The 22,153-nt window shown below is 40.7% G+C and overlaps 1 protein-coding gene across 7 annotated transcripts in view; it reads left to right on the forward strand.

Moving 5' to 3' along the window:
• The window catches only part of LOC139623159 (mitogen-activated protein kinase kinase kinase kinase 4-like), a 98,820-nt gene that overhangs the window by 58,151 nt on the left and 18,516 nt on the right, over positions 1 to 22,153 (forward strand). For 3 of the 7 annotated variants that reach the window (XM_071481198.1, XM_071481173.1, XM_071481206.1), the window contains exons 5-16: positions 1,671 to 1,781; positions 2,217 to 2,307; positions 4,010 to 4,140; positions 5,267 to 5,321; positions 5,811 to 5,889; positions 6,000 to 6,175; positions 6,461 to 6,533; positions 7,177 to 7,387; positions 11,677 to 11,838; positions 12,426 to 12,512; positions 14,204 to 14,542; positions 16,488 to 16,643. In XM_071481198.1, the coding sequence (XP_071337299.1) occupies positions 1,671 to 1,781; positions 2,217 to 2,307; positions 4,010 to 4,140; positions 5,267 to 5,321; positions 5,811 to 5,889; positions 6,000 to 6,175; positions 6,461 to 6,533; positions 7,177 to 7,387; positions 11,677 to 11,838; positions 12,426 to 12,512; positions 14,204 to 14,542; positions 16,488 to 16,643 (1,671 nt within the window). Of the gene's footprint in view, positions 1 to 1,670; positions 1,782 to 2,216; positions 2,308 to 4,009; positions 4,141 to 5,266; positions 5,322 to 5,810; positions 5,890 to 5,999; positions 6,176 to 6,460; positions 6,534 to 7,176; positions 7,388 to 11,676; positions 11,839 to 12,425; positions 12,513 to 14,203; positions 14,543 to 16,487; positions 16,644 to 20,237; positions 20,526 to 22,153 lie in introns of all 7 variants that reach the window. The other 4 variants (XM_071481188.1, XM_071481164.1, XM_071481179.1 and 1 more) reach the window with 3 other exon arrangements.

The raw sequence follows: 22,153 nt of genomic DNA on the forward strand, positions 1-22,153 counted from the left end.
CTCGGTTTAGAAGGACCTGGTTTTATGACCCAGCAGCTCTGCTGATCCTGGAAGAGAAATCTCACTCTCACTCCACAACATAGCCCTGTATTTGTTTTTACAGCTGCTTCCACGACCCCTTCACAGCCCCCACTGTTGGCTTCATGCTGTCTGAGAGTGAGAGTAAAAGTGTCACTTTCTTGATATTCATTGTCTGCACTGACCTCAGTCAGGACTACTGTCTTCTGAAGAAGACCAGGTTGTGTGTTTATAAAATATGTATCTTTGGGTCACCATGTCCGACGCAAACCATGACAAGCTTTGTGATTGTTTAAAAATAATGCACAATGTAGAGGCAGATATGGGGGGAGGGGCTCAGCTTCTATGGAATTGATTGATTATATCACAGCAAATTGTTCTGTTTATATCATGACCATTTGGTCAAAGTGTAAAAATTATTTCTTCATATTTCCATATTCCCTTTAAATATAAACTTTCTGTTGCCCAGTCTATAGGGCTGGGTAATATTCATTATTATTATTATTAAGTGGAATCTTATCATGATGTGATCATTATGGGATGTGCTAATGATGCCGTTGTCCACATCAATGAATCCAAGGAAACTGTAGTTAAAAAGTAATAAAATTAGTTCTTGAAGTTTTAGTTTGACACGTTTGAAGAGTTTTATTTGAAGCACAGCAAACATTTCTTCTGTATGTAAACATTTATTGGATTATTTTATATGTGAGTCTAAATTATAGATGACACATACTGTAAGTAGAATAAACAGTCTGTCAGAAAGGTAAATGGACCGCACCCACGTAGCACTTTTCTAGTTTTATCAACCAGTCTAAGTGCTTTATATAGAGCTTTTTCTGCCACACACACACACACACAGATACATCAGGAGCAATTTGGGCTTCAGTATCTTGCCCGAGGACATTTCTGCATGAGGACTGGAGGAGGTGGGAATCGAACCAACGACATTCTGATTAGTGAATGAGCTGCTTTACCTCCTGAGCCTGTTGTCAATGTCTACACAGTTTGGCAGTTTGTCTGGATGACAATGTGCATGGATGTCATAAAAGTTTTCTTACTGACCCCATGATGTTCTAAGTAAATCGTAGAATGGAAGTATCTGACTGAGCAGCAGAGAAGAAGCCCCCCCAATGAGTGTTAATGTGACACATTGATGAGGACAATCAGGATGTACCATGCAGAATTTAGTCCTTGCATATGAGCTGTGTTTGTTAATACACATGAAAACCACCTCACCCATTAGCCCTGCTGTTTCCTGTTTCCAGTCACTGCACAGGGTAAACATGTTTGAAGGGATTTCTTCTTTGGCCACTTCTGCTGCTGCTGCTACCATTTCCTGTCACCTGATACTATGAAAGTGTTTTGTGCATAGAGCAGTCCATCAGATTTGCATTCAGACCATCCTGGTGGCTCATCAGTGGAAAATGCAAAGTATAAGCTGATAGAGACCGACAGTTTTCTCAGTGGTTGTCTCCTTTGTGGTTAGTAGTTATACTACAAAATGAATGTGGTGATGATTTATTAATGGTAAAAGGCAGTGTGTTGGTGTGTAGGAACTTGCGCAGATGATCTCTGTAACACACAAAATGATGACACACGTGTGTGTCTGAATGTCACAGTCTTCTGAGTATCTTCTGTCCTCTGTCCTCCAGCTGGTGATGGAGTTCTGTGGCGCCGGCTCCATCACAGATCTGGTGAAGAACACCAAAGGCAACTCACTGAAGGAGGACTGGATCGCCTACATCTCCCGAGAGATCCTCAGGGTCAGTCACAGCTAACCGCTAACTTCACTGCAGAATGATGGGATGTGTGGTTTTGACACAGTTATTTAATAAATTTAGGATTTTAGCTGGTTAATTGGACAAAAAGGCAACTGGACCTGGAATGTAATGCAGAGAAGACAGATCATACAGCTGCTGAGTTCACTTCCAAAAGTGGAGATACTCGATGCTGATACAGATCAGTGACCTGTTGACACAGATTTATATAATCCTACCATTTTCCCCTCTCTAATTTTAAGGAGGTTATACATTTCAAGACACCAAATAATGACGCAAATATATTTGTGTGTCCATCAATCCTGTTGCCAAATTCAATTTTCGATCTTTCATAGGGTTCATTTTTTCTGTTTTCTTGGCATAACTGCTCTGTGAAGCTCTGTGTGTGTCATGTTTTTGAATCCCTGTTTATTCTTACAGGGATTAGCTCACCTGCATGCTCATCACGTCATCCACCGTGACATTAAGGGACAAAACGTGCTGCTGACTGAAAACGCCGAGGTGAAACTGGGTATGTGCTGGTTTTTTTATGGTTGAACTGTGGGCCCAGACTTTAGACTGGGTGTGTGGAGCGGGAGCTGAGCATGCTCCGATGTCTGGACATCTACACTGAAAAAATACTGCAGCACCAGATTTGAGTCAGCGTCATACGTGTGCCAACTTAGGCTTTTTCATTTCAATTTTTATATGATTGCACAGTTGTATAAGTAAAATTTTTAACCATCATTTGCAGGTGCAAAGTTTAGTATTTTTGTAATTTTACTACAAAATGACACCGCAGATATCATTTGATCATTATGTTGCAAATTATCTTGTGACAGAACCACAACCGCACAGACACACAAATAGAGCCTGTAACCACAGCTCAGATTACTTTGATTAAACAGCTGGACAACATCGCAGCCTCTCTCTGGCTGAGTGTCAGTGAGCACACTCACTTTAACCTAATGTCAGACAGGTGCACCAGCTGGCAGGTGGAAACTACCCTCACACTTTAAATACATTTTATATCATCATCATCATTTAATAAAGTACCTAATAGCCAATTTATTGGATAAATACACTGTGTTACCTTGTAACTAAGATTCCCAGAGTCTGGCTTCTATAATCTAACCTGACAGTCTGAGTCATATTTTGCTTTTAAGTTTGTTTTTAATCAGTCAGTGGGTTTTTTTTTTCTTCTTCTTCTTCTTACAGCAGCCCATAGTTGTGTCGTTGCTGCAGTGAAAACGGTGACAAGCAGTCGCGGCTGTGACACAGAAAATGATTCTGCCATTCACAATCCCACCAACGAATATCTGATTGGCTCAGCTGCTTCCTCACTCTGACAATCAAACCATCAAAATGCAAAAGAGAGAGAAATGAAATGCATTACTCTATATTCAGGCTACCTCTGGTCACTTGTGTATGATTAAAACATTTGAGCCAATCAAAGAAAATTGAATATTTCCTGTTTGGGACCTTTTCTGTCTAGTTGCATTTTTTCTTATTTTAATCTCTTGGTCTTTCCCATCTTTTAAGTTGTCAAACATGATGTTTTATTTTAAAACATCTGCACTAAAATAGCTCCTTCGTTCATTTTTATTAATCTTCCACTCATCACTCTTGTTTTTATTTATCTAATATCTACAATTAGGTTACTATTTGTAAAGACGTCACTTCTTCTGGCCTTGTTTATTGCTGTCCTGTGACACACAGTATAAACCACATGTCTCTACTGTGGCCACAATAAGACACTTTCGCTAAAAGGAGGTATGACAGAGCCTGGACAGGCGGAAGCATTTTGACCTTCGTGCTACGAGTCAGGACCCGACATGGACTGTGACCATGAGGTGGTGCTTTCAACGTGAAAAGAGAACGAGTAAAATTTCAATTAACAAAGGTCCGAGGACAAGAGACTGGATCTTTCATGTGGCGTAGAGGCTGAAATTTAAATGACCCCTGTGTTAATCTGTTTTCACACAGGATCTGAACTGTTCAAATGAAATTTTTAAGGTATAATCCACAAGTTGAGCACTGTCACTATGTTCCCAAACAAACTGTTCATACTTGATTAGTTTACTGACTTAAACCCAAATATATAAGACACACACACACACACACACACACACACACACACACACACACACACACACACACACACACAAACACACAAAACGCTCCTTGAAGGAACCTGAATCCATCATAACCAATTTTGATCTTGTTCTTCCCAGTGGACTTTGGTGTGAGTGCTCAGCTGGACCGGACAGTGGGTCGGAGGAACACCTTCATTGGGACGCCATATTGGATGGCTCCAGAGGTCATTGCTTGTGATGAAAACCCTGATGCTACCTATGACTACAGGGTAAGAAGAAAAAGTGGATCTGCTGTTTTTGAGTATAACAGGGGCTGGGTGGTAGGAATAGATTATAACACATTTAATCGAGGTGAAAGGGATGAAACTACAAAAAACTACAGCTGTAGTTTTCTGTCCATAATTAAAATGTCAGTGCAACCAAAACACAAAAAACTATTTTTTCAAAGGCTCATAGTTCAGGATTTTGCTTTTGTACTTTTGAATCTCTGTGGCTGAGACCTCTACCGCCACAACAGCCCAACACAATGGAAGTGAGGTTTTATAGGCCCTGTTCACACCTGGTATTAACTGATCTGATCACAAGTGGTCAGCTCTAAGTACGTCAGGTCACACCTAGCTTTAAAATGTGCCTCACTTTATATGCAAATAAACATGTATGCTTTATTGTTTTTAGCAAATCTGACAGACAGGTCTGTTTGTGTGTGTGTGTCTGTGAGAGAGAGAGAGAGAGAGAGAGAGAGAGAGAGAGAGAGAGAGAGAGAGAGAGAGAGAGAGAGAGAGAGAGAGAGAGAGAGAGAGAGAGAGAGAGAGAGAGAGAGAGAGAGAGAGAGAGAGAGAGAGAGAGAGAGAGAGAGAGAGAGAGAGAGAGAGAGAGAGAGAGAGAGAGAGAGAGAGAGAGAGAGAGAGAGAGAGAGAGAGAGAGAGAGAATGCTTGAGTGAATCAATGCGCTGCTCACAGCTCTACAGTGAAATCAGGTTTTATCCATTAGAGATAGTAAAATATTTTTGGTCCAAAACGAAACTGTGACGGGGCAAATCAGACTGTGGCAGAGGACGTCAGTGGAGAAGGCGGTCCTTGAGGATGAATTCACGCCACACTCCTAAAAGAATGTGGCCACATGTGATCCAGACCACCTCCGAATGTGGTCTGAGTGATGGGATCTCAAACAGGGCCTTATAGACACACACCCTCCGCAGGAAGTAGTTTGTGGATTATCCACTGGGACGTATCAGAAATCACAGTTTGGTCTGCTCAAGTCTGCTCTTGTGAGAACTGAAATCACTTCAAATATATGTGTGTTTATTCCTCAGTATGAATAGACGTGTGAATAGAAACATGCACACTCATGTGCACACAAACTCACTCTGACTAATCCTCTCCTCTGTCCTTCAGAGTGACCTGTGGTCCTGTGGAATCACAGCCATAGAGATGGCTGAGGGAGCTCCCCGTAAGTACACTCGCATTAACCTAAAGATGGTTTGTTTGGCTCTATTACTATAGTAATTTTGAGAAATTGGTGTAATTACTGTGAAAAAATCAGAGCATCACTGACATGTTTTAGTCTCTGCTCTGCATGAATTATCGTTTGTCACTGTGTTGGTCCGACATGTTGATGGCAGATAGTGGAAGCAGTGACAGATAGATGGGTCACAAGTGGTGTAAACAGAGGAGCTGGTGGTTAAGACTATAAAAGTGCTGTATAACTGCAGTCCATATACCAAGAGATCATACCAAAGTACCACAGTTAATGTTACAATAACATGTTATTTTTTTAACCAAACACTTCATCCCAACAGAGAAAAAACAAACTCATTATTGAATTTAACTTTTCTAATTAACCTGCTTCTTCCTGTTCAGACAGTATCATGAATACACAAATGTGTGACTTCACTGTGTTTTCTGCTCTCGCTGATCCCTCTCGTCTCATTTCCTCCAGCACTGTGTGACATGCATCCAATGAGAGCCCTCTTCCTCATTCCCAGAAACCCTCCTCCTCGACTCAAGTCCAAAAAATGGTGGGCTAAGTTTTTAATCTTTATCCTCTCGGCCAGAAGTACCTCCCACCTTAACAAAGCAGACCTCTGGCTGAATATGTAACACACACATCTCACCTTCAACTTAACAGGTCAAAGAAGTTCTTTAGCTTCATTGAGGGCTGCCTGGTGAAGAATTACACTCAGCGTCCCCCCACCGAGCAGCTGCTGAAACACCCCTTCATCCGGGACCAGCCCAACGAGAGGCAGGTCCGCATCCAGCTCAAAGACCATATCGACCGAACCAAGAAGAAGAGGGGTGAGAAGGGTGAGTCCAGGAGGAAGAGCTGTAGCTGTCGGGCTGTTTGTCACTTCTGAGAAACTGGAAGTCCTCGGCAGCTCTGGTCTAAACCATCCAACATTTGTTAGTGTGAGACAACACTTGAATATGATCACTGAGGAGCTGCTCTGTGGAAATGTCTCTATCAGTGGCAGGAAGGACATAATAAAAGGACATATCTGCTGCAAAATGATGGTTTCAATTTCACTTTAACATTTTAATAACTGTTGCCTAACTGTTATATTATTATTCTTATATTATTGTTATTCACAGATGAGACTGAGTATGAATACAGCGGCAGTGAAGAAGAGGAGGAAGAAGCATCTGAGCAAGAAGGAGAGCCAAGGTAACGACAGTCTTAAAGATACATCCATTATTATTTTGTTCAAATAAAATAATGAGTACTTGTATGTTTTATTTAAAATAATAATAATAAAAAGGGAAAAATTAAAGGAAAAAAAGTGCCATGGATGAATAATTGTTTCGATTTTCACATGTTCATTTCTTAGAATTACAAGTGCAGTGTAATTTGTGTAGAAATGTGGCTGTGACTTAAACTTCAGACTCTCATTGTCCTTACATGGGGAAGTCATATGATTGCATTTCTGTCCTGAGCTAAAGAAAACTTTGAGTGCCTCCTCTGTGACTGTGATATTTAAAAAATGAAATATTGATATTATGTTACTAATCCACATATGATTGATATGGTGATGGCAGATATTAGGCCTGTTCTTTTTTGTGCACTTTTGTACAGTTATGGTTACAGACTCTCTCGTTACACTTGTTTTTGAGTCTAATTCAGTCGCAACAAAAGATTAATTTCATAAGTTTAAATGGTAGTATCATCATTATTATTATCATTCTCAAATGCTCTATAGATATTATGATAATATTGTTATCATGAATTCTTATGGCCGCGATAGTTGTATAGTGAAAATCTGATATCGTGACAGCCCTAACCCCCTCCTGTCTCTGCGTGCACTGTGTAGCTCCATAGTCAATGTGCCGGGTGAGTCGACCTTGCGTCGTGACTTCATCCGGCTGCAGCAGGAGAACAAGGAGCGCTCGGAGGCTCTGCGCCGCCAGCAACTCCTCCAGGAGCAGCAGCTCCGCGAGCAGGAGGAGTACAAGCGCCAACTACTGGCAGAGAGGCAGAAACGTATCGAGCAGCAGAAGGAGCAGAGGAGACGGCTGGAGGAGGTGAGCACAAAGGCTCCACAGATACATTTTCATACCTCAAGCTGAGTTAATCATTACATGATTTTTATTAACGTCACAATAATGGAGAAGAAGGATTGAGTCAAAGCAGTGTGGTCAGACTGTGTAAACAGAAGAGGCTATAAACTGCTGGCTTCCTGTCCAGATGTAATCTGCTTGCTTTACAAATTGAAGCTTATAATTTTTAGTTATGATCATTTTTTACTGACAACTTAACGGAGATCTGGGGATGTGGTGACATCACTGGGACAGGATCACAAACATTAATACCTAAAACACCTTTTTTTAAAGGTGGATATTAAAGTTATGAACAATACAAAGTTATTGTAAAGGTCCAGCAGGGAAATTCATTATGGACATTGCAGTGCATAATTGTAGTGGGCATTTTGGACACACTTGCTTTTTAAATTTCCAAATAATTTAGTTGAGATGATTTTAAAAAAGTTAAACTGGACATCTCATAACTTGTTTAACTTGACCAAGTGAAACTGTCTTTAGTTGTTGTCTTGTGCAAATGCTTCAAATGATCAGAAAAATGTTTGTAAAATCTCTGATCCACCGAACTGCTATTAAAAAAAGAGAAAAACAAACTGTTACTTTGCTTGAACAGTCACCTGTTTCACACTGAAAAGTCAGAGCTGTTTTGATGCAATAACAAAGAAACACATTAGGATGGATGCATCATGGAAGTATAAGAAGCTGCTGTGATACCAGGTAAAGGGAACTCCTAACAAATGTCTGCTGCTCTGATAAAACCTGGTGGGTGTTAAAACAGCTGATGAATAGCTAAATGAAATTCTTCATAAATAGAGGCAACAGTAAATATAGACGTAGACACTACGCACTACGCACAGCTAAGCACTTCCCATGCTTAGCTGTGTATATGCAGACCACACTGGTTGTCCTGTGATGTGTGTTTTGAAAATATGCATCATCTTGCATCCTGACTTGTGGGTGACTCTGACTTAACCACAGCCCAAAGTTATATTACAGAACTAAAATATCTGCCTGATAGGGCCTGATACCTTATCATAACTACTGTGGTGCTAAAACGATCAGTCAATTTAGCTCCAACATGAATGTCTGATAATCAATTAATTGTTTTTATGACATTAACCAGAAAAAAGCCAAATATTTGATGGTTCCAGATTCTTAAAACTGGTAATTTGCTGCTTTTCTATGTTTAATCTCATCATTAATGGAATGTCTGACTTTTTCTTTGAGGGTTGCTCAGATAAAGCAAGCAACTTTAAAGACGTCATGTAGATCTGTAGGAAATTGCAATTACATTGTGACACTTCTGACACTTATGACACTTCCTTTTTTTTATATTTTACCAAAGGACTAATAAGATAAATTGTTAGTCTAAGTTGCAGCTCTAATACAAAGACACACATTCAAACTGAAGAAGAATCTGAGAGGACTTTTGTTGTACATGAGATATATGGATGAAAACAGTAGACAGAGAGAACCTGGAAAAATCAGCCTCTGCTCCTCTAGTGAGTGAAATGCTTGGTTTACCTAAACTACACACCTGCAGACAGTTACTCTGGATAATCTCCAAACACACAGGAATTTCAGGAACTATTTGTTCAGTAGGAGATAACTGTCACTGACTCAAATATCCTTCCACTGGGGACAGCTAAACTCTACTCTGGTCTCAGGCTGTCTGTGCAGCTGATGATGAGCGTGAGAAGCCAGGGGGATTTACCCAGATAGTCTGGTCCAGATTATATATGTGTACATTATCTCTGAGTAATAAGATTAGTGAGTTTTGACCTGGAGGTTAGTGGTCAGATTTTTGCTTGATACCTTCATATAATAGACTCCAAAATCAATTTCAGGCTGCAGTGAAGAAAACTTAATTGGTATCCCCAGAGGACGAGTTTGAAAACCTTTTTTGTAATCATCCTTTATCTCTTTGTGCTGTGGTCCCTTTGTATTAGCGTCTGTGTGAGCTTGGGTGCATTTCCTCCTCACTTCTCTTGGAGGAGAGAGAAAAATGTATCATGATAGAAGTGAGAGGGAAGTGGAGGGAGGACTGAAGACAGAAAGAGATGATTATAGATTTGGACAGAAGTAGACTGAGCTAAAGAGAGAGACCTAAATACTGACAAAGAAGTAAATAAATGGAATAAGAAAATCTAAAATGAGACTGGTGCAGTGACTTTCTGCAAACAGACAGACAGCAGATGTAAATTTACTGCACCTCCTAGGTGCAAGACATCTGTAAGAAAGAGAGAGAAAAAGCTCATGTTTTCTCACAGCAGTCTCAGCTCGGGGCTTTGCTTGATTCACGACCGTGTTCTTGTAGAAGCCACAGCTGTACACAGAAATACCACGGACTGTACATGTGCTCTCCTGTTTCGATAGATTACCTCCTGTGGATTCCTCGATGCTGTGCTGACATTGTGCAAACATGATGCATCATGATGCTAAAGCCACAGCTGATGTCCTGCAGCTTCCACTGCACCGTCTCATACCACACTGACAGACATAAATCAGTGTAATTTCTTCATCTGTCTGCTTACAGAACCAAGTGTGAGATGACTGCCTGTCAGACTTATACTATCGCTCTGATTAAATCATTAAGTCTTCATGCAGTGCTTGTAATGTTGACATTTTAACTTCCTTCCTTGTCACTTCAGCTCATCCAGTGTTCGTATTTATTTATATATGCTCCACTCAGACTGGTAAATACAGGCGCTCGTGCCCCCAGACTAAAAACCATCCATCCAGAGAATGAGCGTCATAGTTTGGACTATGTGAAGAGCTGCTAAAATCCTAATTCTTGTTTAAGCCAAATTAGTATAGCCTTGAAAATCCTTGACTGCCTGTGAAGAGTTAGCACATGTCCTTGAATAGATGGCCTTGAATGTCCTGGATTTAAAAAAATTTTGAATGTAGCACTCAGTCTTTGTACACCACTGCTGGTGTTAGTGGTTTATTATTACTATTACTTTAGTTTATTACTTTTGATCAGTTTATCATTATTATCATTATTATTATTTATAATTTTTTAATTTCATAATAACTTTATTCGTAGAGGACTTTTCATGCAAGAGATGTAGCTCAAAGTGCTGTACAGTAAAAAATAAAACAGTACAACAGAATAAGGGTGGATAGGACAATGAAATTAGACAATATAAAGACAGTAGATGATAAAATATGGAAATTAAATAAAAACAGAAACTAGTAAGAAAAGTGAAATATGAGAGAATTAGAAAAACCATATAAAATAAATAGGTTTCCGGTTGTTGTTTAAAAATGTTCACAGAGCCACTTCTCTTATAGCTCTTGGCAGAGTATTCCATAGTTTTGGAGGATAGTTCAACAAAAGCTGCACTGCCTGTTTTCTTGTGTGTAAGATTGTGTGTATTTAAAAGCCTGGCAGTAGAGAATCTAAGAGCTTGTGAGGATTATAAAACGACTGAGAATCTGCAATGTAAGCTGGTCCCAAACCATTAGGAGCTTCATAAACAAGTAAAAGGACCTTAAAATATACTAGGATACTGGGAGCCAATGGGGTGTAGCTAAAACTGGGTTTCTTTATTAAGTTGTTGACACTTTCTTCAGTAAAATGTAACAAAATAGTGAAATATGCCTTCATATCTTCAGACTGCTTATTTTGTCCAACCAACAGCTCAACATGCAAATATATTTGATTTACTTTATATATGACAAAGAAGAGAAGCAGTTTTTTTTTTGCAATTAGTTTTACTATCAACCAACATAACATAGAATAATATAACTAATCATTTTAGCATCAATAATGTCTTGTAAAAGTCTCAAGAAAAGACTTCTTGGATTATGTAGACCAGTGTCACTCACAGCTCAGTTCAGAAACTGCTGTGCTTTGTGCCACTGTGTAAATATGATCAGTTATCACAAGTATTTGTCTCCATGGTCTGAAAGAGATTGATCGTCACCCCAGATGATCATCTGTGTCAGGCCTCGACCTGGCTCAGGTTGGTTTTGCTGGCAGGATGATTGTTGGGTTTTTTGCTGAATGGTCTGAAGAGGCTGATGAAGGACTCTGTCATAATAACCATCTTCTTCCTTTCTATTCAGTTCATTTCCGTACGTGACACTTTTTAAAGTAGTTAAACCTTAATCATTTATGTCTTGGATACTTAGACAGTATCACACACACAAAAACGGGTCATTCACCATGGTAATAATAAAAACAAACCCAGTGTCTGATAACAGTAGAAAAGAATCCAGGACTAGACCTCAGACAGTAAACAGGTTTGTTCTGTGTCCTCCTGCAGCAACAACGGCGTGAGCGCGAGATGAGGAGGCAGCAGGAGCGAGAGCAGCGCCGGCGTGAGCAGGAGGAGAAGAGACGCATCGAAGAGATGGAGCGACGCCGAAAAGAGGAGGAGGAGCGAAGGAGGGCCGAGGAGGAAAAGAGGAGGGCCGACCGAGAACAGGTACAAGCCAGAACCGTGAAGGGGAAAAAAAAACCTGATGCTTGAGGAAGTTAATTAAATATTTAGATCTTATTTATGTTCATGCCTATGAATATATCCAATAAATCCAAAATAAAGTGATAACTTTGGAATTCAGATATATTGAGTGGGATTTGTAATATTTCTTTTAAGTGCAACGCATGTCATTACAATATTTTCTTATACTTTATATAAATTTGCTGCTTCTTTTTTTATTTAATGCCTAAAATTTTGGGACTGTGATTGTGTTGCTTTGCAATTAACTGTGGTAATTAAAAAAAAAAAAATTACCTGTGCTTAAAATTTTTTTAAAAAAGCTTGATTTTTATTAGTATAAGTATTTTGTATTTGTGTTTTATTTGTATTTTGTGGAAAAAATGTGGCGTTTTGGGGAAAAAAAACAAGAATTGGTTGAATTTGTGTTAATTCTTACAAAGGAGCTGCTCATTGTTTCCAGATGTGTGTGTTCCGCCATATTTTTCAGACCTTTCACATAATTTAAGCAAACATGTGGAAATAAAATCTGTTATTTCCTGTCATTGAACTCTTGTGCTGTGTCTGACTGACAGGAGTACATCCGTCGGCAGTTGGAGGAGGAGCAGAGGCACCTGGAGATCCTGCAGCAGCAGCTGCTCCATGAACAGGCCATGCTGCTGGTGAGTGTTTGGCTGCCCTGTCTACACCTGGAAAATCATCTGTTCACTTTTTCCTTATAAAAATATAGAAAATGTTTATTCTTTCTCTGAGTAGTGGCCCCTGTTCTCATTCCTCCTCTCCTATCTCCCCCATGTCTTTCATCAAATAGAGACTCTTTCTTTTCCCCCTGCCTCTCTAAATCTGTTTCCTTAATGTTATCCCATCTGTTCCTGTGCCCCGGTGGTTATGTTTCCACAACTCCCAGGTTGTTAAATTTCATAATTCAGGTACTTATTATTCCTCCGTTACACAAACTTTCCTGTTTTCCTTCAAATCTAAACCAAACCAAGATTCTGGAGCTAACTTATGACTTTTGTAGATCTGCAGGGAGCCGTTAACAGCTGAGGTCAAGACATAATAATTCTTCTTAGGTTGTTGCTGGGGAAGTTGGGATGTTTACAGGGCTTCAGTGGTGGTGATGTCATCACCAGGAAACCAGTCATCCAACAGGAAGAGAGGATCTGTATGACTTGATGTTTTTCATTTTTAAGGATTCTGCTCCTGCGGGGATTACAGAGGATATTCAGATAATGAAAGGATACGACCACTCATATCCCCACTCCCAGGCTTCACTTCACACCATCACTTTATCACTGGCTGCGCTCTGCGGTTCCCACTCTGTCACCATTCATAAACTTTACTATGAAAAAAACATGTTTCCCTTACATCACATTTGGCTCTCACACTTGTATTAGTATGAAAACATTTGCTTTGAAAAGATTTAAGAGAATTTTATACTTTAGATTTAATGTCTTGCTATATATAGATGCAGCTTCTGGTAACGGGCATGAGTATCAAAACTCATAAAAGTCATTACTGATTTAATAGCTCTGTGGTTTGATTGCTTTTGACCAAAGTTAACTGCTTTAACAGACGTGCAGTTGAACACTTTTTTATTGTTTTTTTTTTTTTTCTTTTTTATGAAAATGATTGAGGTTGGGGGTGAGGCTGAATCTTATATTTGACTTTTCCAAAAAGTAAAACCCTTGCCAAAGTTATTACTATTTGGTTTGGAGCCTGCAATATCCCTCCTCTCATTTCTCAAAGCAAACCTGATAAATCTGTGCGCTCGTTATTGCAGGAGGTTGGGTTTTTCATTATTTTATAATTTAACTCTAGATGATGCATATCATGCCCAATTTAGAGACATGATCATCTGCATTTGTCTAAAAGCATCTTAATGATCCATGGCACATAGAAAAAGCAGGTTTCTGAAAACTATTCAATCTTTTTAAGGATACATTTGTAAGAAAAGGAAAAAAATCATTATAAATCTCTCCCCTGCTTTCCTAAAAAAAAAATTCAGACAAGGCCCTCTTCAGCAAAAACTACATGACCTTCCCCCCTCCTCAGAGACCACCTCGCAATCCTAATCATTTTCATACAGTGCTTTAGTTTCAGTTTACACCTGGTATTACACCATTACAACATCATGAGGTTTACAACTCCTGATACTTTACAGCAAGAAAAACATTAATGTGGTTTGCTCTCAGTTGGACTCTAAACTGCTTGTAGGTATGAATGTGTGGAGGTCAGAGAAGGAATTAAAGTTGCCGAGGCATCACCTAAATGTCCCTGAAGGAATCAAGTATTAAAAACGCACAATGTTGTGGAAGCAGTTTTGGTTCAGTCTGACCCTCCCTGTACTCAGGAGTATAAATGGCGGGAGCTTGAGGAGCAGCGCCAAGCACAGAAGCTCCAGAGACAGCTGCAGCAGGAGCAGGCCTACCTGCTGTCCCTCCAGCAAAACCAGAACCTGGACAGTAGCAAAACAGCCCAGCAACAGAGCACCAAACCCCCACAGAACCTTGAACCTGATAGGGTAAACCCCCCGCAGAGCCCTGGCCTGGATACAACAAAACAACCACAGAGCACCGACTGTGAGAAGACACAGTCGAGTCAGAACCACAGTCTGGAGAAAACTACAGACACCAAGCTACCTGTGGCTGACCTCCAAGGCCCCGCCCCTGACTCTGAGTCAGTCAGAGAGGTGAACCCTCACAGCTCGACGCCGGCACTGACTGACTGCTGTAGAATGCTTCCCTTTGCTTTTGTGTACTCACTCCCACTGCTCAGGGTGTGCTGTGTGTACATGGTGATGGCTAGCTGCTGGTGTGGGATGTGTGGTTGCTTTGTAGACGAGCTATGTAACCAGAATCTATTGGTGTCTCTTTCTAAACCTCTAAGTTTAACAATTAAACAGGTCCATGGTGCAATTTCCTTCTAGTGATGCTGGACAAAGACTGGGTTGCCTTTCTCTACATTCACCTCTAGATGAAGGACATTTCTTGATTGATTGCTTCATGGAAAACTGAAGCAACAGGAGATGCAATTTAAAAAAAGAACAAAAAAAGTTTTTGTGCAGCAGAGTCAACATGTTAGGTAACCCACTGTTGCTCAATTCCTCCCAAATAGTAATGACATTTTTTCAGAGCTTAATTAGGTTCAGAAGACAAACATCTCACATCGTTGAAAATATAGTTTGTGACTAATAAACTCAAGATAACATACTTGGTTCAGGAAAATGAGAATACCAGAGGAATCAATAGATGAAGCAAACAGAAACAATTTGTACAAATATATAATCGAAAGGGACACAATAGTTTGTTTCGACAAACATATTTTGGGCTTCATTGGTAACACATACTGTTGGTAAATTATTGTTGAATTCCTCTCAGGCCTTCCTCTGGCTGTGTCAGTGACAATGAGAACTTTAGGGCCTAATGACAAACCTAATTCTTATCTCCACCTCTTCACTCCTCAGAATGACAGCTCATGCTTCCTGGATTTATTTTAGAAAACATCATGTGACTATTTGCTGAATGCCCTATGCTTTTTTTTGTTTTCTCCCTCTTGACCATTGCAGAGTAGCAGTTTAGTGTTTACCTCAACAGCTCCTCCACCTCAGCGGGGGCACGACTGCTCCTCTAATTGGCCTCACTGTTTTCTTTGCCACCACATTAATGACGTTACTGTAATAATGAGCCACCTCATTAGTCCTCAGTGTGACTCCCTGTCTCTCTCCTTTTGGCTTCCTGCTGTTGCCATTTAGCACCTGGTGGGGGAGGAAAAGGAGGGAGACACAAACCAGATCCAACAGCACCTGACTGACCACATGCAGTTCACACGTAGCTTCTGCTGGTTTTTTCTGTGCTCTGGAGCAGGTGGGGTTTTATGGAGCAACTCAAAAACTACCAGGACATTCAGCAAGTTTCAAAAGTTGAATTCTGTCAGGTGATCTGTCAGCCATGTTGCAGGATGAACCTGGTGGTCAGGGACTGTGAACAGCAGCTGTTTGTAGCATTAGATTAACATAGAAGATTCTAGTTTATTACAACTTGTGTCTTATTTCTGTCTCATTCTCATTCTTAGTGCACCAAGTTAATGCTGAGATGTTTTTATTTGCTGAGTAGTTTTCAAAGTTAAATTTTCAAATTAAAGATTGGATAATTGGATATTTTGTTTTGAAAGACTTGCCCATAATTATTAAGTCTATAAAACACACACAATCAGTTTTTACTGTGGCTCAGTGTCCTGGACCTTGACGTGTGTCCTAACCTTTCTGTTTTCACCATGAATGTTTTTCTCTCCACATGAAAAATGCATGACGCTCTTTGCCGGTCATGGTGCTGTTGTCCTACTAGCAGGGATGTGGGAGTATTGTGGCAACAATAACATTGCTGCCTTTGAGGAAGTGCTTTGTCGTTCCTGCTGTTGTGCCTGTATCAGCAGATGACTTTCTGATGTGCTTGTACTACTGCTACTAGAAATTGTCTCTTCTCTGTGGGAGGAAACTAACAAACCGTAGCGTCTGATGGCTTCTTTCCACTTACCCTGCTCTTTAAGAACTGACACACACCAACCTGTACTCTCAAACCACCGCTAATGCTGCTGTCTGTGTGGGTGTCCTTCATCTGTATGTGTGTCCTCCTTAGGCTGATGAGCGGTACCGCAAGAACATCCAGGGTTCTCCTCAGGCAGCTCAAACCAAACCACAGCAGCCTCCAGTGCCGCCACGCTCCGAGTCTTCCTACCCCAACGGGAACTCGGCATCTGAGGCGCCAGCCATGCACCGCCCCGTGGAACCACAGGTAACCACAGTAGCCTCAAGCTTCTCTCCCTTCTCTTGAGTTATTCCTTCTTCTTTACTGTCACAGCTGTTGTTCACAGGCAGCATTTTCAGTTGGTGGGTCATGTGGGTCATTTGCCACTAGTTTAAGTCCACCTGTGCTTTTTCTCTTGCATGAGGATTAGGTACAAAACAAGTCAGTATGTACACTTGGTACTTTCACATTTTGTAGATCTTGATGATTGGGTAGATTTCTGGTGCCGTCATTCACAGCAGGGACTTGAAAACCTTGTATCTCTCTATAATGCCAGTTAACTGGGAAACAAGAACGTCAGCCTTGTTTGTAGCTTCACCCTCTTGTGGCCGTACCCCCCATCTTCACTGCCTCCAGATGCTGCCTGTGCCTTTAAAACCTTTTTCTTATCATAATCTCGCAGTAAGGGTCTCTCTTTCAGGTGATTTCAGCATACTTGAGTCTTTGCTCTTGCTCTTTGTGGACGACTTGCTTGTATCTGTTTTTAACCTAATGTAGATTTTGTCACTAGCTGTGTTGCTTTACTGTGATTTCCTCCTTCCTGTGCTCTGCCTGTAGCTCAGCTCTTTTAGGTTGTGTCATATGGATAATGGATCCAGCTATCTGCTGTTGTTGAACTTCTCTAGACTCTTTTCTACTTCAGGGTTGTCATCAATTCTATTTCAGCTCCCTCATTTTCACTAACTAAACCGTGACACTGCATTAAACCTCCAGTGCTCATTTTCATTTTCAGACAGAGCATCTTGTCGTTATGAGAACAAAGCCAGTGGTTGTCAGTGTTTTTGTTCATCTAAAAGAAGTCTCTCTTTTTACTAAACTTTTTGAGGCAATGGAGACAAAATGATCACAACCCTGATTATATACTCCTCTCCTAAACTAACTCTTTGATTGACAGGTTGTCCTCCCACTTGTCAAATGTGTAATTATTACAGAGTTACTTGATTGTGTGTATGTGTGTGTGTTTGTGTGAACATGAGGATGTTTGTATGGTTGTATGTTGGGGGTTTGTACATCTCAGCTCTACACACTGTGCCTCCTCATTGTGTGCGGGTGATTAAAAACATCCATAATTCATGGGCACCCAGTTTTGCAGCAGGGTGACTCAGGCAGTGTTAGTCATCTTCAATCCATTAAGCATGAATAATCACAGTTCAATGAATCTGTTTTGAATCTGTCACACAGATTAAATTATACAGACACGATGCTGTAACTTGGCAAAATGGGGGTGGGGGTAATGATGTAATTCACTAGTGCGTTTGCCATAGTGTTAAAAGTGGATTAATCAGTTTTCTCTCATTAGCCACGAGTCATCAGGCTCAGATGTGCTGTGGTGTTTCAGCACTGATACACACATACACTGACTTCTGAATCAATCATGGATGGATTCATCTTGAGGTCTTCTGATCAAGGCTAATTTCATAGAAGTGAAAATAACAGCATGAACTAAATAAATAAATAAATAAACCAAATAAGAAGCTGCAGTCAGGGAGTTTTCATGCTGTACCCAGTTTCCAGACACTTCACTGACATTTAAATGCAAGTTTTCGTACTAAATAGCAAGATAAGTTGACTGTTCTGAAACATCTCATATGAGCTTTAACTGACCCGGCCTCTGTCATTAAGTTTAAACAACTAAAACTGAGACACGATGTGAACCATTGTGTCCAGTGACAAAGTTACGAGCCTTCTTGCCTCGACCATGAATGTGTGCATGCTGTATGGCCTGTATGTGATCCTGCCCACACGTATGTTTGCATGCCAGCCTGTGTTCATGTGTTAATGTGTTAATGCTCATGCTACACTGGTGACGAGGCTCAGTCCTCCTGAGTCATAAAACTGGTGAGACCGAGGTTGTCTGACCCTGAATATCAATGTCATTTCAATGTCCAGTCTCACTCACTATTGATGTAAATAAAACTTGATGGGAGACTAAATTTAAAGCTGAACACATATGGAGACACCTCTCTTTATGAGTTTTAATTCATAATAAATAAATCACTTCAGCTGAGGGTCTTTTGTGAAATGAAGAGTAAGTCAATAGTTTGCATACTTTAACTTTGTCCTTGTTATTAACGATTTACCCAAGAGTACTAGTTTTTATCAGTTATTCTGAATATTCAACAAGTTGAATCAAAAAATGAGAAACAGTGTGAGGAGAGCAGCCAGAGTTTAACCCCAGTTTGACTCAGGATTCACTGAGCTTCATCTCCCCATTTACCACCTGTGCTTTTTGTTGTTGTTACTGTCTTTGAAAGAAATCTTTCCCCCTGTGTCACTCTCCAAAATCCAAAGAATGACCTTTTGTTGCTCAGGCTGCAACTTTTCCTCCAACAATTGATAAGTAAAGTTGTGGCTGGAATAAAAACTCTTACAGTGAAAAATCTTCTCTCAGAAAAGTGCAGCCTCTGTAACAACAGGTTGTGAATGTTCCTTCTTTTCTCCTGTTGCGCACTAAAATCCTGGGATCTTTAGGGGCTCTGCTAAGATTTGGAGCCATACCTAAAGACCAAAATGTCTTCAGGTTTTATCTTCAAACAAACATTACACCATCTGATTTCTCTGATAATCCCGCCTATGCTGTTGGAGTCAAACTAATAACTGAAATCAACTCCTGTGATGTTGAGCTGATACTGAAATTATCTTAAGGCAGTGGTTCTTAAATTTGGTTCTTGTATTCAGCACTGAATACATATTTTTACCAGGTTGTACTGTAAGGCGGTTGGTTTTAAATTCTTTCTGACACCATGTCTAGAATATTAATCAGAAGTGCTCTGAGCACTGAGGACTAAGATTGAAAATCACTGCATTAGTTACGGAAAAGAAAAAAGTTGCTATAAAGAACCTCTCAAATCCCTTTCAGACATGCACTGTGTTGAGTAAACGTGGCACCAACTTTACATTACATTCATATCTGAAGAGCCCGAGGCGCTTTACATTCTGCCCTCCATCACTTTCAACAGAGCAAGGTCTGAACTGAGTGTGGGCAGATTAACCTGAAGGCTGCAGCAGCAGAAGATTAAATCAATGCTAAATGCACGCGCCGTAATACATCTATACATATTTAATCTTAATCTCTAAATTTGCATCCATGTCAACTGCTGGGCTGAAATCATGAATGTTTCAGTAATGGTGTGCAGTGCAGATTTAGATTTAGATTTGTGGTGGTGGGTGGCACAGCATGGGAGCACACACTTGTCAAACTCAAACAGGTGTGTGACCAAAAATTAGTCAGTATGAAAGAGTGAAATAAGGCGTTCTGATGTAAGATTCACAGAAGTTGAGTGATTTTATCTACCTGGGTGGGCTGGCCAAGTATAGCCTTTGTATGGGAAATGTTGGGTGTGTCATGTCTGAATAAAACCATAATGAAGACCTAATTTTGGACAACATGAAGCCAGTAATGTTATCACATTACACTGAAGCTTTTACAGAGGGCTTCCTCAAGGAACTGCTTTAGGCTCCTGTATGGCTCTAGTCTGACAAACCCCTGAAGAAACCCTGAAGCCCCTGTTTTTTTCAGAGTGCCTTGCATGCAGACTGACCCGTCCTCCCCCAATGTGTTCTGTTTTTGTTGTTTGTAAGGTCCGTTCCCACCTGGCTGCTTTAAAGAGCAGTGGCAGTGTGGCCTCAAACTCCTCCGCTACCACCCCACCCATTGTGTCGCGGTCACACTCTTTCAGCGAGCCGCTCGCCCCTAGCTTTGACAATCTTCACCTTCGCAACAGCCAGGAACCCCACCAACACCATCATCCTCCATCTTCATCACCATCCTCTTCATCATCAACGCCTGCACGCACTGACCCACAACCCCACCCTCAGCCTAGGCCCTTGCCCCATGAACCAGCCCCTTCAGAGGAGGTCCCGCCCAGGGTAAGGACAGGAAGACCCCCGGTGTAGCCTGGCAGCAGTAGTTAGTTATTTGATACAATCATTTGTTAACTGACCGAACGGGACGATCGTCCTAGTTCCCAAGAGATCAAACTGTCATTATCCAGAACTGTTCAATTTATCACTTTAATAGCTTCCCACCCTCTGCCTGATTCTATCTGCTATCAATAATTCATTCTTTTCTCGTGGTGCTTTTAGGGGAATTATATGTGATTTAATTAAATCCACATTAAATTAACATAGAAATTTTTTAAATGAGCAGGTTGGTTGGAGGCTTTAAATCACTTTTCTCCCCATATAGAAGATTCAGTGTCTACCACAGTTTTCCTGAGGAAATCAGATAATTGTCCGAATCTACTCCCCTGATTCACAGAATATCACGAGACAGAGGAAGTTAACATCACTCTGTGTGATATGAATCAGTGTTGACACAAACAGAGGTGACCTGCTGGTAGCATGACCACAACACTCAGTCTGTGACCCCTTTATAACCCAGCTGCAAGTACTGAGACAATGTTGAACAGCAGGACATGTTGAGACAATCTCTCTCATGTTGCTTTATCTTCCCTCTTCAGACAGATTTAGTCCTTCACTGTATGACCACAAGGACATAAAAAGGACATCAAATGACTACATAGGGAGAAAAAAATAAGCAAGAAGGAGAAGAAAACTGTTTTTTCCACCTGAATGTATAGGGCGTTGGATGCTCTGGCTAAGTATAGGAAAGACAGGAAAGCTATTTGGCACTACCCACAAATGTGGGCAGTGAGAAATTTAAAAATGTTCAGGACAATCTAAATTTAGTCCTCAGAGCCAAAGTTATCTGTCCTCCAGAAAAGGAAACCCTCTGTTATGAACAGAACTGCTGCCAAGCCGAACCACAACCCTGCCGAGACTTAACTGTAGACTTCCAGTACAACATAAACGTCTCCACAAGCATGAGATAAACATGGTAGACGTCACAGGAGAGATTTCAGTCTGAAATACGGGAGATGTTACTAAGGAAAGAGTGACCTTTCTTTAACATCAGTCCATTTCCATGTTGCCCCTAACTTAAACTTCTAAACAAAGCAAAACAATGGCTGTTTATGTTCTTCTCAATGACTCTGGCTGCACTGACTGAGCTGAGTTATGTTGTGCACGGCTGTGTTGTGATGCGCTGCTTGTGGATGCCATCAAATGTTCTGCATTTGCTTTCATGAATTGATGCTCAGTATCAGTGTGACCGATGACTACTGGTGTGTTTTACAGTGGTGCTCTGGGTGTAGTAGGGAGAGATCAAGACTCAGATGATGGAGGGTGACTTGTTTTGTGATACATGGGTGGAATTTTACAAGCGTGCATTTTGGAGAAGTCCCATATTTTCCTGGTTTGCAGATTATTTTGCAAGCAGGCAGTAGCCAGTTTGATAATAACACAGTGTGATTTCAGGCGAAAGAGCTGCCATATTAGAGATCCACAGCTCATAAGCAACAGTGACTGTGGTGAAATGAATATGCACAGTTCAGGTAACATCCCTGAGCTTTAGACAAGATAGAATGATATCATCTTAGTTTTGTAGAGGACGAGGATGGTGCCAGTCAGGGTATTTGTGATGCTGCTACAAAACT

This window comes from Trachinotus anak, unplaced genomic scaffold (assembly GCF_046630095.1).
Source record: "Trachinotus anak isolate AG129_WGS33_773 ecotype Australia unplaced genomic scaffold, CSIRO_AGI_Tana_v1 ptg000001l, whole genome shotgun sequence".
In the NCBI taxonomy this organism is placed as follows: Eukaryota; Metazoa; Chordata; class Actinopteri; order Carangiformes; family Carangidae; genus Trachinotus; species Trachinotus anak.